At 41.2% G+C, this 22,640-nt stretch overlaps 1 protein-coding gene across 2 annotated transcripts in view; it reads right to left on the reverse strand.

Moving 5' to 3' along the window:
• Positions 1 to 5,006: 5,006 nt before the first annotated feature.
• The window catches only part of GASK1A (golgi associated kinase 1A), a 61,818-nt gene continuing 44,184 nt past the window's right edge, over positions 5,007 to 22,640 (reverse strand). For both annotated transcript variants that reach the window (XM_063452238.1, XM_063452237.1), the window contains 3 exons: positions 10,150 to 10,272; positions 7,938 to 8,041; positions 5,007 to 6,512 (listed from right to left, as the gene is read on the reverse strand). In XM_063452238.1, the coding sequence (XP_063308308.1) occupies positions 6,308 to 6,512; positions 7,938 to 8,041; positions 10,150 to 10,272 (432 nt within the window). In that variant the 3' untranslated portion in view covers positions 5,007 to 6,307. The remainder of the gene's footprint in view (positions 6,513 to 7,937; positions 8,042 to 10,149; positions 10,273 to 22,640) is intronic.

The following is a 22,640-nucleotide window of genomic DNA, read 5'->3' on the forward strand; positions in this document are numbered from 1 at the left end:
GCGGCCGCACATGTTTTAAACTAGTCAGGCATAAAATTGACATTTGGCTCAGAACTGTACATGTTGACAAAATAAACCACACTCTAAGACTGCATCCACAAGTTGTGCAATGGGGGGCAGGGCCGGACTGGGGATACACAGCAGCCCTGGAAAAACTCTATGCCAGCCCCGCAGCAAGGCATGTGAAAAAAAGGTGAGTAAAAACACTATTTTTAAACACACACAGACACACCATGACAGACACACACACCCCATGACAGACACACGCCCCATGACAGACACACACACCTTGACAGACACACACACGTCTTGACACACACATACATACCATGACTGACAGACACACACGTCTTGACAGACACACACATCTTAACAGACACACACACCATGACAGACACACACACACACCATGACAGACACACACGTCTTGACAGACACACACACACACATATTGACAGACATACACACACCATAATAGACACACACACACCTTGACAGACACACACACACCTTGACAGACACACGCACACCATGACAGACACACACACACACACCATTACACAGACAGACACAGACAGACACACACACACAGACCATGACACAGACAGACACACACACACACCATGACACAGACAGACACACACGTCTTGACAGACACACACACACACACATCTTGACAGACACACACACGTCTTGACAGACACACACACACACCATAATAGACACACGCACACCATGACAGACACACACACACACCATGACACAGACAGACACACACACACCATGACACAGACACACACACACACCATGACACAGACAGACACACACACACCATGGCACAGACAGACACACACACCATGACACAGGCAGACACACACACACACACACCATGACACATACAGACACACACCATGACACAGACAGACACACACCATGACAGACAGACACACACACACCATGACAGACAGACACACACACACCATGACACACAGCATGCCACAGACACAAACACACACTAACACATAATATAGCTACCTGTGGGCGACCGGCGTGCAGGGCTGACAGCTGGGTTAGGTGTGCTGGCGGCCGCAGGGGAGAGCTGGCTGTTCTGGCAGCAGCAGGGGCAGCTGGCTGTGCTGGCTGTGTTCCCCAGTGCGCAGCTTAATGAAATCGGATATTCTGGCACCGGTCTCATTAAGTAGCACGCGAGGGCGGGGGAGCAGAGCCAGCACAGCCAGCTCCCCCCTGCAGCCGCCGGAACAGCCAGCTCCCCTCTGGGCTGCAGGTCAGCCAGCTGTCTGTCCGGCCTCAGGTGCCAACGGCCCACCGGGAAGTATCCCAGTGGGCCAGTCCGGCCCTGGTGGGGGGAGGGAGGGTGGGACTATCTTTTTTTCTTTGTTTGTCAACAGATTTTGGAAATATATCTACAAAGATAAATGATGCATTGAATTGACATAGCATTCAGAATATATTTTTAAGCTTCATAATTTTCTTACTAAGGCCTTGATTTAAGATTATTGGATAAACTTTTCCATTAATTGGTATTTTTGGATAAACATTTAAAATGATTTAATTTTATGAGCCCCTGTGGTGATATACTGATGCACCATCGAGAATAACCCTCCACCAGTATGGTGTAGGCTGATTAAGCTTTAGTTGGGGCCACTTTTCCCCCTATAATGGGTTATTGGTTGGTTAGATCTCAACTTCCTTATGGCCCCCTCCGGTGATCTTACAGTGTGAAAAAGATCTTAAGTGGTGAAAAAAACAGAGGCTTCAGCCCAACAGTAAATCTTATAGTATCTCCGGCTTGTATTGACTTTAAGTGGACCTGTCAAAAATAATAAACTTTATTTCTATATACAGTAGCTCCCTGTGTCTGATTAAATTTTCCCCAAGCACTCTAGCTTTTATAAAGAAAAGAAGGGACTCTTTTTCCTCGTGTATATAAGTTGACAAAACTAAACAATGGTTGGAGCTTTCCCCCCTTAACCCCTTAAGGACACAGCTTCAGAAGCTTGTCTTACGCTTAATGACACAAGCAATTTTTGAATTTTTTGTTGTTTGCGTTCAACTGCAATTTGCATCTCTCTCATTTATTGCGCCGACACATATTATATATTGTTTTTAAAGGACAGAAAGGGCTTTAATTTGATGTAATATATATATATATATATATATATATATATATATATATATATATATATAAATGCTTATTTATTATTTAACCCCTTAAGGACCAAACTTCAGGAATAAAAGGGAATCATGACATGTCATACATGTCATGTGTCCTTAAGGGGTTAAACAAATACAAAAAAATGCAACAAAAAAAAACATTTGTGGTTTTTTTTACAGTTGTTGCAATAATAATGTGTGCACAGTTAGTGCAGGTTAAGGAAAGTGATTAAAATAAATTCATTCAATAAATTGATTTACAGAATATATAATGTCACAAAGCACAAGGAGTAAAATAAACTTTTAATGTGGAGCGATTTTAGAATTTGGTATGTTTGTCTTGTAAGCTTAATAGCCATAAAAGAAAACAAAATTGCCACACAAAAGTATATATTTATATAAAGTAGACATCACGGGCTATTTACCTAAGGTTGTTTTGACACTTTCTATGTAGCCATTTCACCGCCAATCTCTGCTAAATATTGGAGTAAAATTGTGAGGTTTTTTTTGGTTTTGGAACTTCTCATGTGTATTTTGTAAAGTTGGTGTGTGCTATTCCTGTACAAAAACTTTATTTTGTGTTCCTCTACATTTGCTGAGCACAACGATACCCCCATTCTATGTCCTTAGCACTATTTCTACAAGCTACAGTGCCATATAGGAGACCTGTCCTTTTCAGTATTTACAGTAGAATTTTGAGAGACAGATTTAATGGGCCTATGCTTCAATTTGGGGTATTATAGCAGTTTGACTGTTCAAAAAAAACAAAAAACACAAAGGCCTACCATTTGTAAATGTAGACACTCCAGGGTATCTCATATGGCACATATTGTGCCTTAACATGCCCCCATTTTTTCACCAATATATGCCAAAGTATGTGGTAAAAAATAATTTTGGACATTTTTTACATACGGATCACATTTTTGCTGGGCATTTTGTATATTTCATATGTGCCACTAAGTTCAAACCCCCCAAATTATGCTCAGCTAAGTCTTCTGAGTAAAACAATATGCCCAATATATGACCTAGACACTATTTTGTAAGGTTACAGTGCTGTAAAAGAGACGTGACAAGTTCAGGTTTTTAAGTGTGAATTTTCATGGAGGATTTTGATGCATCCATGTCCCACTTTGGAGCAGGCTACATATTACAACTACACCATAAAGGCATACAATTTCTTAAAGAAAACATCCTAGGGTATTTCAAAAGTCATATTTTGAACCATAGCGTGGGATCATTTTTCCGCTAGCTTGTACCAAATGTAGTGGTAATAAGCGTTGTGTTCTGCCTTTTTGACACACAAAGTGAGTTTGCACAGTATATTTTGCAAACCTTATGTGTGCTACGACTGTATAATACTACATATGTTGCTCAGCTATGTCGTCTGAGTACAGAAATACCCCCGTATGTACCTTTGCCTGGTATATGTGGATGTTGAAGGGGCACATTTCAGACGCAGCCATTCAGTTTTTTTCTAACTTTGAAGTGTGTATATATGTCAAAGTACACTTATAATGAAATCATATATATGCATTATATATGTATAATATACTGTAAAATGCTTTAATTATTTTATAAAATATTATACATATATAATATATTTATTTCATTATTTATTACTATTTTAGCTGCCTGGGGGACTGCCTGACAGCTCAGACAGTTCCCCTGCTGGCAGCTCTATAGACTCCTATTGCGGCCATGTGATCATGGTGATCACATAGCCCTGGAGGGCCGGGGTGGCCAGAGCTGCTGCAGGAGGACTGCTGGGGTCTTCGACATTCCACCCCAAATGGGATCGCTGATCCAGGTAAGTACATAGGTAATTTAAGTGTTTAAAGTATATATTTATAAAGACAATTTTCAATATAACTTGCTGTGACGGACCGCTTGGCACCGCAATCAGGTGCCTCCACCAATTGCTTCCTTGTGCTCACCGAGTACTTCGAAGCACTCCACCGACACCATCAGCACTGTAGTCCCCACTTCTAGAGTTACAGCTTGGCTGGGGTCTTGCAGTCCTCCACCCACCCCGGACCCAAGATCAGGATCCAGCTTCCAGTGGGCAGACCTCTCCAGTGTAGCAGGCTGCTCTTACAAGAGCAAGTGATATTAACCCAGAGGTGTATAGTGATATAGCAATCCCCAGAGCAGATACCCCTAAACACATGGAAACCCCACAAAAGTCATATCCCCTGATAGCCCCAATCTGGGGGACCAACATATCCAATAATCACCCAGATCGGTTCAGACATCTGTCCCTAGGTCTGCTAAAACCTCTGGTCTCTCTGGCTAACTCTGCAAAAATGTAACAAAACGTTACTAAATTCTTAAAATTCTTCTTAATATTCCATAACATGACTGACAAGATGACTGACAGGAAGGTAATAGCAGGTCCTACATGTTATCAGGTGCTACATTATCCAACCTGAGATGCCTTTTCTCTAAAGTAAACAAATGTTATTTTTTTCTAGACTTTTATTATTACTGAAATCTTCCATTCCTCCTATTAACTTTGTAGCTCACCTTTGCACTTATTCCAAACTCTTCTTATTTTTATTTAAAACCAGTGCCCAATTATTGCACACACATTCAACTTTATGGAATGCAGGTAGTCTTTTGAGAGGCTTTCCATGAGACATGATTAATATCTGATACATTGGAGAATATTTTAATACAAATTATGGGAAAGAGAAGGCAGTGATGAGCAGAGCAAAACAGAGGATAAAAAGTCTTAATTCATTTATGATATCAAAGCTATGGAATGTATGTGTATTATTAACAAGTTAGAAAGTTAACACACACAATGAGCAATACAATATTTTTGCTGAAACCATTTATTATGAAAACTGAAAATATACAGTATAGGCATCAAGTTAATACATATGAAATTGAAAAAATATAAAAACATAAAAAGTTGTTTTCTTTTCTTGAAAGTAAATTACATGTTAGCTTCGATTCCTATTACCGGCATGTACACAGTTTATCACAAAACACATTTATTATACTATAACTACATCTTTACCTGAAATAGTAAGGTAGAGTCACACAGTTCAGTGGTATATTTTCAAAAGACGGAACAATACAAACCTGGAATATTTTTATTTTTAGACTTGCTTCATCTCTAGAAGTGCTCGTCTCATTTTTGCTTCCTCCAGAAATCTCTACCTTTAGGTAAATGTGATTCTGTAGATTACAGTCTGGATATATCCCAGAGAACAATAAAAAAAAAACAATACAAGGAAACCAAATAATACATATTTATATCAAATATATTTCACATTTCAGAGAGTATGAACTCGACGACTCTCCTTGTGCATTATGTACATCAGAGTCTGATTGTTCTACGCAACCTGCATCCGGTTCAAAACTCCCAATATCACAACTGAAATGTATTCGTCAGCGATTTAAAAAATAGTTGAAAAGGATGCATTCCACTATTCAAGAGCATACCTTTTGTGTAAACTGTACGTATATATATACAAACAAATGTTTAGCCTTTAAGACAAAGATTCCCAAACCAGTTCTAAATATTCATATTGTTCATGTTTTATCAACATCAGAACTAAAGTGTATGTTGAATTCTAAATCTTGGGTCAGGTGGGGAGGGGGATTTATTGGATGTAGCTAACATTGACAGTAACATGATCTTGTTGTGTCAGTAATATATTTATTTTTTTGCAATGTAATTTAAAGTCCAAGACCTGCAAAGACACAACTTATGTATTTTCATTTTGGGAGTATTTTTTGGGGGTATTTGAAAAATTGGCTTGCAATAGCTGCAGATCTAATATCTGCAGCTACTGAAGACTTCCCCATCTATCTTGGCAAATTGACCAGAGGTTTCTCATGCATGGCTTTTTTATTCACACTTCTTAATAAGCTGTAATACAGTTCATTGAGAATTAAAAGCAGGCGTGCTCTAGCCAAGCACGCCTTCTGCTTCCGTTAGCTCAGTGGAGCCAACAGAACCTTTATAAAATAAAATAAAAAAAATGGCACAATGTTAACACATAAAACACTTCAGCTAGCTGAAGTTTCTTATGTGTTTGGAGATTTCCTTTATTATCTAGAAAGCAAGTAAACAGTTCCAGGCAAATGTTTCACAGATCACAGAATGCTTTAATTTATTTTCTTATAGTGGAGAGGTAAGGGTTAGATTGTGGTCATCTATGTATTTCACAAGGATCTCTCCTCTTCGGTTTATGGTCTCAACTAATTTCTTTACCCCTTCATAGCCTCCTTGGCTTTTCCAGAACTCATCGTCCATCTGCAATGACTTTAACAGCATGTTCTGCAAACATCCGGACTTGAGAAGTTGCACAACGGACGCCGGAAACCTAGTAAGGCATTTAAAAATATATATATATCAAAGTGACTAGATTAAACTTTACACTTTATTCTTCTTGCACGTACTATTATCAGCTGATACTCACAAAGTCATGTGTATAATTTGGTAAATGGTAACTTAGTATGTACCAGCTAAAAAGAGAAGTATCGGGTAAGCTGCAAATCAAAATCAAATGTACTATTAAAATAAATAAATAAAATCACATTCTTGAAACTACTAAAAGGCATTTATTACGCAAATAAGACTATTCTCCAAATTCAAATTTATAAAATTTTAAAAAAGGTTAATGCCAAAATAAAGTTTTTGTACCGGTTAATGAATCATATTCAAGGATTTAAGTTTGACACTTTGCGGGACAACTTAAACATACGGTCTCTTCCTTTGTCCTCTCGTATAATTACTTACCTGGTATATTGTTATTTACAGTGATGTAAACTATGGGGTTTTGTCTTCTTTCTAATTCTGTTAGACACTTAAAGTGACATAAAATAATAATTTCATAGAGATAAAGTTCTTTATTAAAGCGGCACTGTTACGCTGAACTTACCTTTCTCCTATTCTTTCCTCTCACAGAATCTATTCTTCTTTTCTTTTTTTCTGATGTAGTTTTCTTTAAAACTTAAGATAGAGAGAGGAGGGGCTACTCTGTCTTATGTATTTTTCCTTCGCTTACTTTTTCTGACCCAAGGAGAGGCTTATGTCAACTTCATTTCCTGTGTCAGAGAAAATGTACTCACCCTTCTCCTTGATACAGGAAATGGAGCTGACTTAAGCGCCTCCTTGGGTCAGAAAAGGTCAAGCGTAGGAAAAATACATAAGACAAAGTAGTTTTTACTTTATTTTATGTTTTAAAGAAAACTAGATAAGAAATAAAGAAGTGACACTTTAAATAGTCACATTGACTGTGTTGGAATTTACCTGAAGTTCCAACACAGTCAAACGATATCTAAGACAAACCAGGGACTACTTTGTGTTAGTACATTCCCTACACTTGACAAAACTTAATTTAAAAAAAATAGAAAAGGCATCCATCAAGTTTGGTACTTTCTTTCAGCCTTCACTGTTGATAGCTGACGGGAAAAAGGCATTGTCTATAGAGGACCCTGCGGTCTCTCAAGATCCTCCATAGACCTCAGTTTTGTACTCTCAAGCTTGCGCAAGAGTACAACACTGAAATGGGCTCTTGGCAGATGAAGCACCAAGAGTGAAAGAGAACCGGCCAGATGAAAATGGCGGCAATAGCAAGGGACAGGTTCAGGTAAGACAGTGCAGAACATTTACTGTTGAAGGGTCTTTGCAAAATATGCAAATACCCCAGACGGTGAAAGAATCGCTTTAATATTTTGCATTACTTTTTCGGCCTGCTGCGAGATTTGTTTTGATTGAGCCACAAAGAACAAATGCTGTGCCTTACCCATCTATGCCTTGTAGAAGTCTAAAATTAAGATTGTCTTCAGGGTGATCGGGTCGTCCAGCATTGTCAATATAAACCAGTTGAGATGGGTTACTTTGACGTACCTATAGAAAAGGAAAAAAAAGGTTCCATTTCAATTCATTTTCGTGTGTTTTTTTTTTGGTTTAGTTTTTTTACTTACGTTTTCTGCTCTATTCATCCCTGTAAACAATGTAACACGAGGAGCAACATTACACACTAGGCATACATTTGCTGATTTTAAGTGTATGTACACAGCATTCCCAATACATTATATACGAATCCACTGAACATACACTGAATATGAGCATAACATAAGTTCTAAATTTCCAAATGTTTTTTTTTTTTTTATAATGGCAGATATCATCCATCATTTGGAATGAACTAACATTGTATATGCAGCACACAAAGTGAAGTAGTTTTGTGTTCTTCTGGATTATGTAGAATAAGGAGAATCATAAGCTGAAAGGGGATAGGATCCAGAAGCTGAAATGACAGAATAAGACAAAAAACTGAAGAGTGAAAAAGATAATAATGTGAAAGAGGAGATGGAGATAAAAAAATGTAGGCAGATAGGACTCCAAGATTCGGGTCTTTAACGTGGAAGGGGTGCTAAAATGAATTTAGAGAGACTTGCCTTGCTCAATACATTATTTCTCTGTTTGTTAACAAATTGTAGAAAATAAATTAATGGAGACAACTAAAAAAATGGTATGTTGGTAGAAGACATAAATGATTACGCTTTTCTGAGCCTGACATCTGCAGAGCATGAATTGTTGACTACTCAAGCCCCTATTCCCAGCAGGATCCATGGCTGGTCCCAGACTTTTTCTCACATCAACCATTGTCCAGAGTCTACAGTGCCACAAACTATAAAGCAAGGTTCTCCAGATATTGCTGAACACAACTACCATGATTCTCTGGCTATCTATTACATTAAAAGAATCAAATAAATTGTTGTTCAGCAACATTTGAAAGACATGAGTTAGGAGAACACTGCTAGAGGGATTTTGACTTGCATACCAAAGAAGATGTTTTTTGTGTGAAACTGAAATATTACCTGGTCTCCAACTACCTTAAATTTGTTGTTCAAAGAGATGCACCTCTTGTTTCCTGCTTTTTGAGTCTTGCACAGGTTTTACCCAAGTTTATAGCCAGCCAATCTGACATATGACAGCTGCAGCTAATCCCATTGCTATTTAAATCATGTGATATTATAGGTGTCCACATCCAGTGCATCTTCCACAAACTTAATGGGAGACGACTAGTGATGGATGACTTGCATATAAAAAGTACACCCACAATGGCTTCCAGTTAAATGCGTTCATTGTGCATGTGGCTGTCACAATGTCATTTTTGGAAGTTTCACACAAAGCAAATGCCTTTCCCTCATTTATTTTAATGGGGAGGAACTGAGCATCTACAGTCAAGAATCTATAGCTGTGCAGCCTTTACAACTTCACAACAAAACTGATGGTGCTATAAAATGCAGCAGTAACCTAATGTTACTTCTATTTCTGCACTTTTACCAACCAGTCAAAAACATTTTCCTGCCTGCTTCTTGCATTCTGTTATCAAATACCAACAAACATCACAGTGACTGTTCTTTAGAACCACTTGGAAGCTATTATTGTGATAGGTTACAGTATGCTGTTCATGGCATTGTTATTACTCGTAGCATTACCATAAAAAAGCAAAGTTATTGTGAGCACATAATAATAACGCACTCACATATATTTGCTTGAGACCAGCTTCAGAGTGAGCAATCTGTTATGCCTAATAAACGATCACAGGGAAGGCTGTTTGGGTCATGGCGTTGCACCACAAGATACCACTACAACTAGAATGCCCGGACACCATGCTATCTATCGAAAGCAGGTCAGCACAGCTAGATGATACAGACATATTTTCATGGTCAACCAAATCTTTAACATTTTATAGCTTGGAGACAGCCAAGAGTCACTAACTTTACAAATAGCCATTTTAGACATCAGATTGTGACGCATGGAAATGAACTCAAAGCTGTAGCGCAAAACTTAATTACACATTCATCAGGAATTCTGACTCCCACACCCATCTGTGTCTAAGAATGAACCAAAGGTGCCGTAAATAAGTCACTATCTGCCATTGGCTATTTCATTACTAGTTTAAATTGTGTCGTAGTTTAGTAAATCTGTGATAAAGGGTGACCTACCAGGATGTGCACTAAGACAAGTTCCATTGGGTTCCCACATTTGTCATGCATAAGCTCTTCTACACATGATTCAGTAGGGTCAGGTTTGAATCCACAGCAGTAACGATCCAGTCGATCTTGGACCTGCGGAAAGAGAATGACCTAACTCTATGAAACAAATAATATCAACAACAGCAATATGCATTTATTTATATTATTTATTTATTTATACACTATTTCATTAGGAAAGATACATTGAGATTGCTCTTGTTTTCAAGTATGTCCTGGGTCACTATACAGGGAGTGCAGAATTATTAAGCAAGTTGTATTTTTGAGGATTAATTTTATTATTGAACAACAACCATGTTCTCAATGAACCCAAAAAACTCATTAATATCAAAGCTGAATATTTTTGGAAGTAGTTTTTAGTTTGTTTTTAGTTATAGCTATTTTAGGGGGATATCTGTGTGTGCAGGTGACTATTACTGTGCATAATTATTAGGCAACTTAACAAAAAACAAATATATACCCATTTCAATTATTTATTTTTACCAGTGAAACCAATATAACATCTCAACATTCACAAATATACATTTCTGACAATCAAAAACATAACAAAAACAAATCAGTGACCAATATAGCCACCTTTGTTTGCAAGGACACTGTGGATTCCATGGATTCTGTCAGTGTTTTGATCTGTTCACCATCAACATTGCGTGCCGCAGCAACCACAGCCTCCCAGACACTGTTCAGAGAGGTGTACTGTTTTCCCTCCATGTAAATCTCACATTTGATGATGGACCACAGGTTCTCAATGGGGTTCAGATCAGGTGAACAAGGAGGCCATGTCATTAGATTTTCTTCTTTTATACCCTTTCTTGCCAGCCACGCTGTGGAGTACTTGGAAGCGTGTGATGGAGCATTGTCCTGCATGAAAATCATGTTTTTCTTGAAGGATGCAGACTTCTTCCTGTATCACTGCTTGAAGAAGGTGTCTTCCAGAAACTGGGAGTTGAGCTTGACTCCATCCTCAACCCGAAAAGGCCCCACAAGCTCATCTTTGATGATACCAGCCCAAACCAGTACTCCACCTCCACCTTGCTGGCGTCTGAGTCAGACTGGAGCTCTCTGCCCTTTACCAATCCAGCCACGGGCCCATCCATCTGGCCCATCAAGACTCACTCTCATTTCATCAGTCCATAAAACCTTAGAAAAATCAGTCTTGAGATATTTCTTGGCCCAGTCTTGACGTTTCAGCTTGTGTGTCTTGTTCAGTGGTGGTCGTCTTTCATCCTTTCTTACCTTGGCCATGTCTCTGAGTATTGCACACCTTGTGTTTTTGGGCACTCCAGTGATGTTGTAGCTCTGAAATATGGCCAAACTGGTGGCAAGTGGCATCTTGGCAGCTGCACGCTTGACTTTTCTCAGTTCATGGGCAGTTATTTTGCGCCTTGGTTTCTCCACACGCTTCTTGCGACCCTGTTGACTATTTTGAATGAAACGCTTGATTGTTCGATGATCACGCTTCAGAAGCTTTGCAATTTTAAGAGTGCTGCATCCCTCTGCAAGATATCTCACTATTTTTGACTTTTCTGAGCCTGTCAAGTCCTTCTTTTGACCCATTTTGCCAAAGGAAAGGAAGTTGCCTAATAATTATGCACACCTGATATAGGGTGTTGATGTCATTAGACCACACCCCTTCTCATTACAGAGATGCACATCACCTAATATGCTTAATTGGTAGTAGGCTTTCGAGCCTACACAGCTTGGAGTAAGACAACATGCATAAAGAGGATGATGTGGTCAAAATACTCATTTGCCTAATAATTCTGCACTCCCTGTATACCAGGGTCACTTCTAGTAGTACTTATATATCACTAATGGAACCGGATCTCAGGGCAAAGAACAGTTGCATATGTAGCTACATGGCTGGATTTAGGAATAAATAACCACTTGATAAAGATAATTTATTACAAAATGCATGTTCACAGTGTGTGTATGTATGGCCAATGAACAGCAATAAAGCGTATGTATGTCTGTATGTACCTTTAGGTTAGGTCCATCTTAACCTTGAGACTTCAGGTCATGATTACAAAAAAAGCACTATCTGCCACCACTATAGTAACACCACTGCTTTGATGGCATATCACCACCCATCCAGGATAAAGGTAAATTCTGTTATTTGACTTAAGTTGGCTCCTGATTTGGCCATGTGCTGCTTCCCCTATTGTAATTGTGTTATACACTGATCAGCTTCAACATTAAAACCACTGACAGGTGAAGTCAATAACATTGACTATCTTGTTAAAATAGTGCCTATCAAAGGGTGGCATATCTTGGGCAGCAAGTGAACATTCAGTTCCCGAATTTCATCTGTTGGAAGCAGGAAATATGGGCAAGTAAAAAAATATGAGTGACTTTGACAAGGCTAAATAGTGATGGCTAGATGACTGGGTCAGAGCATCTTCAAACCAGCAAGTCTTGTGTGGTGTTCCCAGCATGCAGTGGTTAGTACCTACCAAAGGTGATGCAAGGAAGCATCATGGGTGCCAATGGGAAGCAAAGGCTAGCCCATCTAGTCTGATCACACACAAGAGCTACTGTAGCTCAAATTGCTGAAAACCGTAATGCTGGCCATGATAGAAAGGTGTCAGAACACACAGTGCATCTCAATTTGCTGACTATTTGGCTGCCTAGTCGCAGACCGGCAGCCACATACTCCCGTCCACTACTGAAAGTGCCATTAATGGGAATGTGAGCTTCAGAACTGAACCATGGAGCAATGATAGAAGGTTGCCTGGTCTGATGAATCATGTTTTCTTTTGGATAAGGTGGATGGCTAGGTGCTTATGTGTTTACTTGGGGAAGAGATGGCAGCAGGATGTACTATGGGAAGAAGGCAGGCTGGCAAAGGAAGTGTTTATCTCTGGGCAATGTCCTGCTGGGAAACTTGGGTTCTGGCATTCATGTGGAAGTTACTTTGACTTGGGCCACCTACCTACAGATTGCTGCAGACCACGTACACCTTTTCATGGCAATGGTGTTTCCTGATGGTGGTGGCCTCTTTCAGCAGGATAATGCACCCTGCCATACTGCATTGTTCAGGAATGGTTTGAGGAACATGACAAAGAGTTTAATTAGATTGAGCATCTTTGGGATGTGCTGCAACAAATCTGAACCATGGAGGCCCCACCTCGCAATTTGCAGGACTTAAAGGATCTGTTGCCAGATACCACAGGACATGTTCAGAGGTCTTGTGGAGTCGATGCCTTGACATATCAGAGCTGTTTTGACAGCACGAGGTGGACCTACACGATATTGGGCAGGTGGTTTTAATGTTGTGGGTGATCAGTGTATGATATAAAAAATATATTTAAAAAGATAACCTAGTTGAAAGTTCATATAAACAGAACAAGAGTCTATAAATTATAACTGAAGTAATGTAAGTTTGTGTACATGTAAACACAAATCTTATAAACCCACCGTAGGCTAGTTTATGTCACTCTACTTTTCTTGAGACTTCTAGGGTGATCTGAAGCTAGCATACAGGTTTCTGTTACATGAGAGTATTTTGTAATAATCAGTCTCTTCCTTTCTGTAACGTGACAGTGTTTAGTATGCATAGAAGGAGAAGGGTATTTGAAAACATATGCATGATTTATGTAAAAATCGAAACTAATTATACAAAAACGTGACGTTATTACAAACTGCTCAGTGTGGCTCCTTCCTTCTCTGCACTGACAAACAAAGTTTTGGAAATGTAATTTGTATATACAGAATCTGTAAAGCAATTTTCAGCCTCAAGAGCAATTACTAAACAGTCTGAATATGCAAATGCTCTATGGCTATTTACAATCCAATGTAATCATTCTCGTTTTAACATGCGGGAAAACAACCGATAACGTGTGCTAATATAAAATGAAAAAAAATGCTAAATTCATAGTTAACCTTTTTTTTTTTTTTTATTATTATTATTATTATTAAATTGCTAATCACTGTTTTGTGACACATTGTCTCATTATATAATTATTGTATGCTCTATTTTCTTTATTTTCTATTGTGCACTTGAAATGAGCACTGATGTATCAATACGGCTGAAGTACATGGTAAAGGAAAAGCAAGAGAAAGAGGAATTGTATGGTATAATGACAGCTGGTAATATGTTGTGAGGTACCAATGTCAGCTGTCAATGCTAGAACATTCATAGCTCTCTATCAATGAAAGGATATTTCAATATAAATTTTTTACTTGGAAACAGCTCGAGAAATACTCATCAGAAGCGTTCTCTTGACTGGCTACCAATAAATAAATGAACAGATTTTCCTTTCCAACTCAGCGCTCGCTGGTTCTAAATAATTGTGACATTTATTTAGAAAAACTCGGCCTGTTTGGTACCATTCTATGCCTGGGAATCTTGGGCAATAGAGCTAAACTGGCCCTTCTGCATTGACAAGTGAATTAAAGTACAAATATTTCTCCAAGGTAACAAATCTTTTCTTCTTCAACTATTAAAGGTGTTCCCATGACCCCCAGCAATGAGCAGACCATGCTGATGCTGTTGATGTATCATGTCACATGTTAGGATATGGAACAAGGAAAGTCACAGTTCCATAACTGTATTAAGCATAGGTAATATGATACCAGTACTATTTACACACAACACAGGAGGCACAAAAAATGGAAAGCTGGGGATGCCTAGCTCTATTTCTTTTTCCACACCATGCCACACATGTGTTATGGAATAGGGAGACACATAACTGCCCTCTTTAGAGGTTACACAAAGGGATAATATGGTCACCATAACCACTATATCTTCATGTAGTTGTTCTCGTGAGTATAATTATTCCTGACAAGCTTTTCAACCTAAACACTGTTTTTTCAGAGAAAAGGCAGTGTTTATATTGCTCCATAGGGACACCTCCAGTGGCCACTCCTCATTTGGCCATTAGAGGTACTTCCTGGGGCAGTGCTGCACACTATGCAGCACTGATGTTCAGTGTCTCCACGCTCTGCATGGAAATGCTAAACTTTCCCCATAGAGATGCACTGATTCAATGCATCTCTATGAGGAGATTCTGACTGGCCAGGGCAGTGTTTGCCTCCACCGCCTTTTTTTAAGATCACCAGAATTGACTATCTCAGCCAGTCCAATGCTATCCTATGGCACATCAGGGGCAGGGCCAGAGGCAAGGAGCCCTGCTCGGCGCTGGAAAAAGGTGAGTAAAATCACCTTTCTAGTGCCTCTTTAACTTAAAGGGACTCTCCAGGGAGGTGATTTTACTCACCTCGTTCCAGCGCCGGGAGCCTCGTGAAGCCGCGCCCCCTATTTCGTCAAAATGGCGAAATAGGCGGGCGCAAGCAGGGAGCAATCAGACGCTCATTCATGCCGCCCTCTGAAGTGCTGAGCGCACTACCGCGCATGCGCGCGGTGTGCGTGGCCGCGAGCTGAGCGGCAGCTCAGCTTGCGGTCTTTGCCCGCCCCCCTCCTCCGCTGACAGGCTGGAGAGAGAAGGCGCGCACACAGTGCCTTCTCTCTCCTGAACACGTCAGACGTATTTTAATACGTCTGACGTGTACAGGGCCTTTTTAGGGCCCTGCGTGATAGGAAGTCCCTCTAGTGGCCGTCTGAATGACGGCCACTGGAGGTATTCCTATCAATCAATGTAAACACTGTATTTTCTCTGAAAATACAGTGTTTACATTAGATTGCCTGCAGGGAGCTATAGATAATACCTGAACAACTACATTAAGCTGTAGTTGTTCAGGTGACTATAGTGTCCCTTTAAGTATCCTCTCCATCTAACAGAATTAAATGCAGGATGAAATCAGACATTTTAACACACAGATTTGTGCCAGTGAAACTGAAATATTAGTTTTCGGGGGCATACAAAGGGCCCAATTATTTTCTTCCTGGTTACCAGAGTGTCCTTGGGAACCCTGACATGTTTCTTTTTTTTGTTTAAAAATAAACCTCTTTTTTGATTATAAAATAAGTATTCTAAAAAAAAAAAAAAAAAAAAAATTTAAAAGCCAGTGCAATATCTTGGAGCAAGACCTAACCCACTATGTACGATACATAATGTATTTCTTGGTTTCCTGCACATTGGACATATCAGCCCAAATTTGGCAAACCAAATGCTTTTTGATCTGATCTGCCAAGCTCCTCATTAGGCTGGATGAGGGTCCTAAGTGTTGAAGTCCAACAGCAGATGTTTGAAACATTTGCTTGGCTTGACTAACGATCCTGGCAGAGATTGTTCTAATCTGCAATGGTTTGCTTGCAGCTGTAACGCTTGGAAGTCGAGACTAGGAATGTGCTCATACAAATATGTCACACTTTCCAGAAATCTAACCAAGGCTTGTCAGAACAACCAATAAACTGCAAAGAAAAAAAGACAAATATTCTAGGGAGGTGAGAAATGAAAGCCAAACTGCACCTGTTATGCTACGAATTGAAAAATGTGCCTGTAATGTACAATATAGCTATAGATATATTAATATAATATGCAACGTATAACGATATTTAAACCCAGTGATAGTGGATTTATACCTTCACAGAGCATTCCACATGGTATTTCTAGACTTGACCAGAAATTATCATATTTTTTTCATAACTATTAGTAGATAGAAAGAACACTGTGACATGAAGTAAAATTCCTCTGTATCGTAGCAGTGAAAGCAATACCCAAACCAATAAAATAATAAGGAATATCTAGGATACTTGATGAAGGACTGCACTTGGTCAAAACGTTGTCACCTTTGTACCTACTTCAGTAATGCATCATTAATTGAAGGGTTTGCTACTAGTCTGAGACTCAGTTGTCTTTCAGTTTGTCCCTTTCCTATGAAATTTACATTTTAGTTCAGAGTAGGTAGTCCTTTAAAGCACTTGATGAACAACACAGCCTAATAATTATAAATTAGACATTTACTGAATAAGCTTTCCTGAAAAAAACAGATGTTGAATACCTGTCATAACAGGCAGGATGTGTGTGTAAGGCCCATAAAATATACACGATTATAATTTTTCTAACAGGCTTTTACGTATTCCTGCAACCTTTACATTTTGCATGTGTTCAGCCCTGTTTCACACATAATTAAACGTATATAATTACATTTCATTTAAAGCTGTGTGTGTTTAATTAAGGTCTGTTTGGCAAATATGAGTTCCAGCTGTGTTTTCTGCATTCGTTAGAACATACAGCTGGAAATATAGGTAGACTCAACCTGTATTAGCTTAGGCCGGCTTGTTAATATTTGTTAAATTAAATACCAGATCTGACTTTTTTTCGGGCCACAATAGTAAAATAATAAAGAAATGTGCAAGGTCCACTAACAAATGAGTTAGGAGTTATCAATTAAATTCAAGACTGTCAAAGTGAACACATGTGGAGGGTAATGAGACTGAGAACTATTGTGCATTTGTGGACCACACACAACCAGAGATTCACTAAAGTCCATTTAGTAGTTTAGTTGTCAACATTTGAAAAAAAATTCCAGGGACATTTTGCAGCACAGCTATCAATTTTATTAAAAGACACGGAGGCTCATATTATGCTTATCTCTTTCTTCAATATACCTCAGCAGCAAAGAAAAAAGTTTTAAAACATTAAAAGAATCAACTAGGCTAGGTACTCCAGGGTACTTTGGCCTTAAGTTTGAAATTCCCATCTCAATTCCCTGTAATGATCTCTTTATTGAGTAGACCCTGTAATCTGCACTATGATAAGTAGGCAGAGATTAATTATGCGGGTTGGACGTAGTGGGCGGGGCTTTGCAGCAGTGGGTGTGGTAAATTTTGAAGGTAGTAATTACCAGATTTTACTAATTTCATGACGTAAAGTCATGATTTTATAAAGGACACGGAGGCGAATATTATGCTTATCTCTTTCTTTAATATACCTCAGCAGCAAAGAAAAAAGTTTTAAAACATTAAAAGAATCAACTAGGCTAGGTACTCCAGGGGTTAACCTAGTATGCTATCCTTAGCCAATAGGAACAGTCCATGTATCCATGTCCACCCATGTGACCTCTCTTCTCCCTCTTTCTTTGCTGCTGCCTCAGCTAAGTATCACCTAATTTTAGCTCTCTGTATTTGAGTAAAATTATTGTTGATTTTGGTTGTAATAGATTGATTTGTGTTTATATTATTGTTTTACATTAATATTGTACATAATTTGCTGATTTCAGGGAGGTAGAAAGAGTGTTTTAGTGTCCCTTTATAGGGATTTCTATAGGTAGAGGAGGGGCAGCCCTGGTGTTTACTGGGGCTTATGCCCCTAACTTCGTACTGTGGACCGGGCTTTTTCCTCCGGTCCAAGAACCACTCTCCCCCCTCCCCTATCCCGCTGGGTAGTTTATTACCCGCAAACTATCAAGTTTTATTTCCCTCATAGCTTCCGCGGCGGCCGGCTTCAGTGCGGACATTTCACTGAGCCGCCCGCGCATGCGCATTCGCGGTCGCATAGCGCGGCGGCCATTTTCCCCTCTAACGGCAGAAATTTGCCGCGCTTTTCTCCCGACGCTCCCAACCCACTGGGCGGGAGCGCGAGGAAGGGGTAGTGGCTAATAACTGTCAGCCAGCCTAGTGTCCCTTTGCAGCCATTTCGGAGGGAACACTAGGTAAGCTGACAGCTTGTTTGTGCCTTGCCCTATCTCCTCAATTTTAGTTACCTTTTAAGGTAAATTCTTCCCTGTGTCCTTGATTACTAATATTAAAGGGCCAGTATTGTACTGCATCACAGCAGTTATAATTAAATTGTTTATTCCGAGGGCCAATATTACTGTGCAAAATTAGTGACTTTTGGAGCAGACTTAATTATATATATATAATGCAGCAGCCTAAGGAACAAGAATGTGCCAGGTCGGCTGCGAGCAATAAGGACACCACACATGGTGGGTCCCTTGCCCCACAACCTATCTCCCCTCTAGGGGAAGAGGTGGAGTCTGGGGAACAATTGAACTCTGAAGAGTTCCATTCCTTATTAGATGCAACCATGACTAAATCAGTCACGCAGGCAATCTATACGGCTATGGGGGCGATGTCTGACAATCTGACCCTATCCATTAGTAATGCCATTATGGCGTCTGGTCATAACCACAGAGGCCCCAGCTCCAAGGCCCAAGATGAAAAGCCTGCCCCCCTTAGCGGTCGCAAGGCTACTAAAAAAACCCATTACATGGGAAAACAAACCTCCAAAACTGATTTTACGGACAGGTTGCACCCTGTCACTGATGAGGACGTGGGGCCCCCACGTAAGAGAGCCTCCCACCGGGCAAAAATGGTGAGGTCATGGAAATGGGCAAAAGCCCAAACAGAAATATCCGACACTGATTCGGACCAAGAGGAGGTATTGAGCGAGCCAGAAGAGATGGGCTCATTGGAATCGGAGAACTCTTCTCCAGAGCACAGTTTAACTGGCAAAACAGCCAACAAAGGCCAAAAGCCAGCGGATGATTCAATTATTTTAGATCCGCAAGGGGAACCCCTATTTAATCCTGATGACCTTCAGCACCCGAGGTCGACAGAATGGTTTCCTGCTGACCATGTGGCCCAATATATAGCGGCCAGAATTAGGAAACCCCTGGACAAAGGTACCAGGAATAAGTTGAGGGCAGAATGCCCACGCCCGACAGTCCCGGATATGGCTTGCGCCACACCGGAATTGGACCCCAAAATTGCCCAGTTTCTGGGTAAATCGGGCTGGAAAGCCAAGAAAGGGCTGGATTATTCTCTGCGCCATTGCCAGGACAAGGTGCTGGATTCTTTAGGCCCCAGTGCAAAAATATTCGACATGGTCGAAGCGGCACTTTCAGGGGACACACCAGTGGACCTTTTGGCCATCAGAGAGTGGGCACAACGCTCTATATGCCTGATTGGCAATTCCAATGCGGCACTTTGTACAGAAAGGCGCAAAGCGGTTCTTATGAAAATCGACCCTAAGCTGGTCAACATGGCATTGTCTGAACCTGGACCGCAGGCAAAAGGTCTCCTTTTTGGAGACAATTTTGTCAAAGAATTAGGCAATTACTTTAATACATTCACAGCCCTGGACAAAGCACAAACAAACTTAAAGTGTGTGTTCGCCCCAAAGGTTTTTGGGGGGGCTGGCAGACAACGGGGCCGTCTGTCCAGCCGTTCATCTAGGAGCTCCTACCGGGGCTACCGAGGCTCCTCTTCACCAAGATTCCCACAGGTGGAAACCAGAAACCCCTCACCCTTCTTCCCTGTCAGGGGCAGGGCATGGCAACCCAGAGGACGCAGAGGCGCCACTTACGGCCGACGGCCTTATGGTGAGTACCTTTCAGAATTCCCATTCTTGTACACCATATGTGGGGGGCAGACTATCCCAGTTCATCGAGGCATGGCACAGACTAACGTCCGATGCCTGGGTCCTCAACACAGTGGGGGGGTACCACATAGAATTTGTTCAAACCCCAGTCCAAGCTTCGGTCCCTCGGCCAATAGTGTTTACCCCACAAGACAGGGAACTCGTGTCAAAGGAAGTAGAATTATTAAAGGAGAAAGGCGCGATCTATCAAGTCGCGCCTCACTCTCCAGGTTTCTTGAGCAACCTATTTCTTATCCCCAAAAAGGGCGGAGGTATGAGACCAGTGATAAACTTACGCCCACTCAACGCATATGTGCGGTATCGCCATTTCAAAATGGAAGGGATTCATTGCCTGCGAGACCTCCTCAGGTTGGGAGACTGGATGGTCAAATTGGACCTACAGGATGCCTACCTCGCCATCCCCATAGCGGAAGAATGCCACCACTTCCTGCAGTTCCAATGGAAGGCTCAAATGTGGAGGTTTCGCTGCCTCCCTTTCGGCCTGTCATCGGCTCCATGGTGTTTTACGAAACTGTTGAAACCGGTAGTGGCGCTGCTACGCAGCAGAGGAGTGCGCATGATCGTATATTTGGACGATATACTGATCATGGCTCAAGACGCACTCCTACTCCAACAACACCTAACTTGGACAATTACACTTTTAAACAACCTGGGATTTCTATGCAACTGGGAGAAGTCAGTTCTGACCCCTTCACAGTCCATAGAATTCCTAGGATTCAATATAGAAGCGGTCCAAGGAACCTTGAAATTACCGCAGACAAAGATCAAAACCATCAAAAGAGAGATCCGCAGAACACTAACTCGCCCAATGCTCACGGTGAGACAACTGGCCAGGACTATTGGACTACTTTCAGCGTCCATTCAAGCAATCTTCCCGGGACCTCTACATTACAGGGCCCTACAAAGATTGAAAGCGGCCCAACTACAATCAGGTCAATCTTACTCAGACTCCGTACAGCTCGATCACACAGCCAAAGACGAACTCAAATGGTGGCTGCAGCACATGGAAGCGTGGAATGGCAGAGCAATCTTTGGCAGCGCTCCAGATTGTATAATAGAGTCCGATGCCAGCACACAGGGCTGGGGAGCGCGTTGTGGTCATATTTCAACAGGCGGAAGATGGTCCCAATCGGAAAGGATGCTGCATATCAACAGCCTAGAACTTATGGCAGGAGCATTCGCTCTGAAGAGCCTTTTAGGTGCCAAGACACACTGCTCCATCGTATTAAGGATGGACAACATATCAGCGGTGCAATATATCAACCGCCTTGGCGGCACCAGGTCCAAAATCCTAGCAGATTTAGCCACGGAATTCTGGCAATATTGCCTGGACCGCAACATATCAGTATGAGCCGAGTACATCCCAGGACTCACGAATGTTGTAGCGGACTGGAATTCCAGATACCTGCGGGACGCCAGCGATTGGCGCCTGAATCGCGGAGTATTCCTACGATTACAGGACCTGTGGGGCCCACTGCACATGGATCTGTTTGCGTCTCGTTTGAACACGCAACTACCGAAATTCTTCAGCTGGAGACCAGACCCAGACGCAATAGCTACGGATGCGTTCCTCCAGCCATGGCCGACCAGAAAACTATATGCGTTTCCTCCATTCGCTCTGATAGCACGAACCCTAGTACATCTCTACCGCTCTCAGACGACGTTGGTCCTGATAACACCATTCTGGACAACACAGCCATGGTTCCCTTCTCTCATGGAGATGTCTATAGATCTTCCCAGACTACTCCCAGAATACCCATACCTTTTGTCAGACCCCGAAGGGAACCCACACCCACTGATGATGCAAGGGCAACTCAGGCTGTTAGCGTGGCTCCTATCAGGGGACCATGGGTCGTCCCGGAGGTTCCACAGACAACGCTGGAATTATTGGCGGGAGCCTGGGCCCCAGGAACCAGGAGATCCTACAGTCGAGCATGGAACTCCTGGAGTGGTTGGTGCTTGGAACAACAGGTGGATCCCGTATATGCTCCTGTGAATTACCTGCTACGTTTCCTGACATACTTATATGATCAAGGCCTAGCTTATCATACTATTAATGTCTATAGGTCAGCAATATTGGCTGGACATCAAGGCTGTGAAGGAACACCAATAGGGAAGCACTTATTGGTGTGTAGACTCTTACGCGGAGTGAGGTTCGCA

The sequence above is a fragment of the Pelobates fuscus genome, chromosome 4 (assembly GCF_036172605.1).
Source record: "Pelobates fuscus isolate aPelFus1 chromosome 4, aPelFus1.pri, whole genome shotgun sequence".
Taxonomy (NCBI): Eukaryota; Metazoa; Chordata; class Amphibia; order Anura; family Pelobatidae; genus Pelobates; species Pelobates fuscus.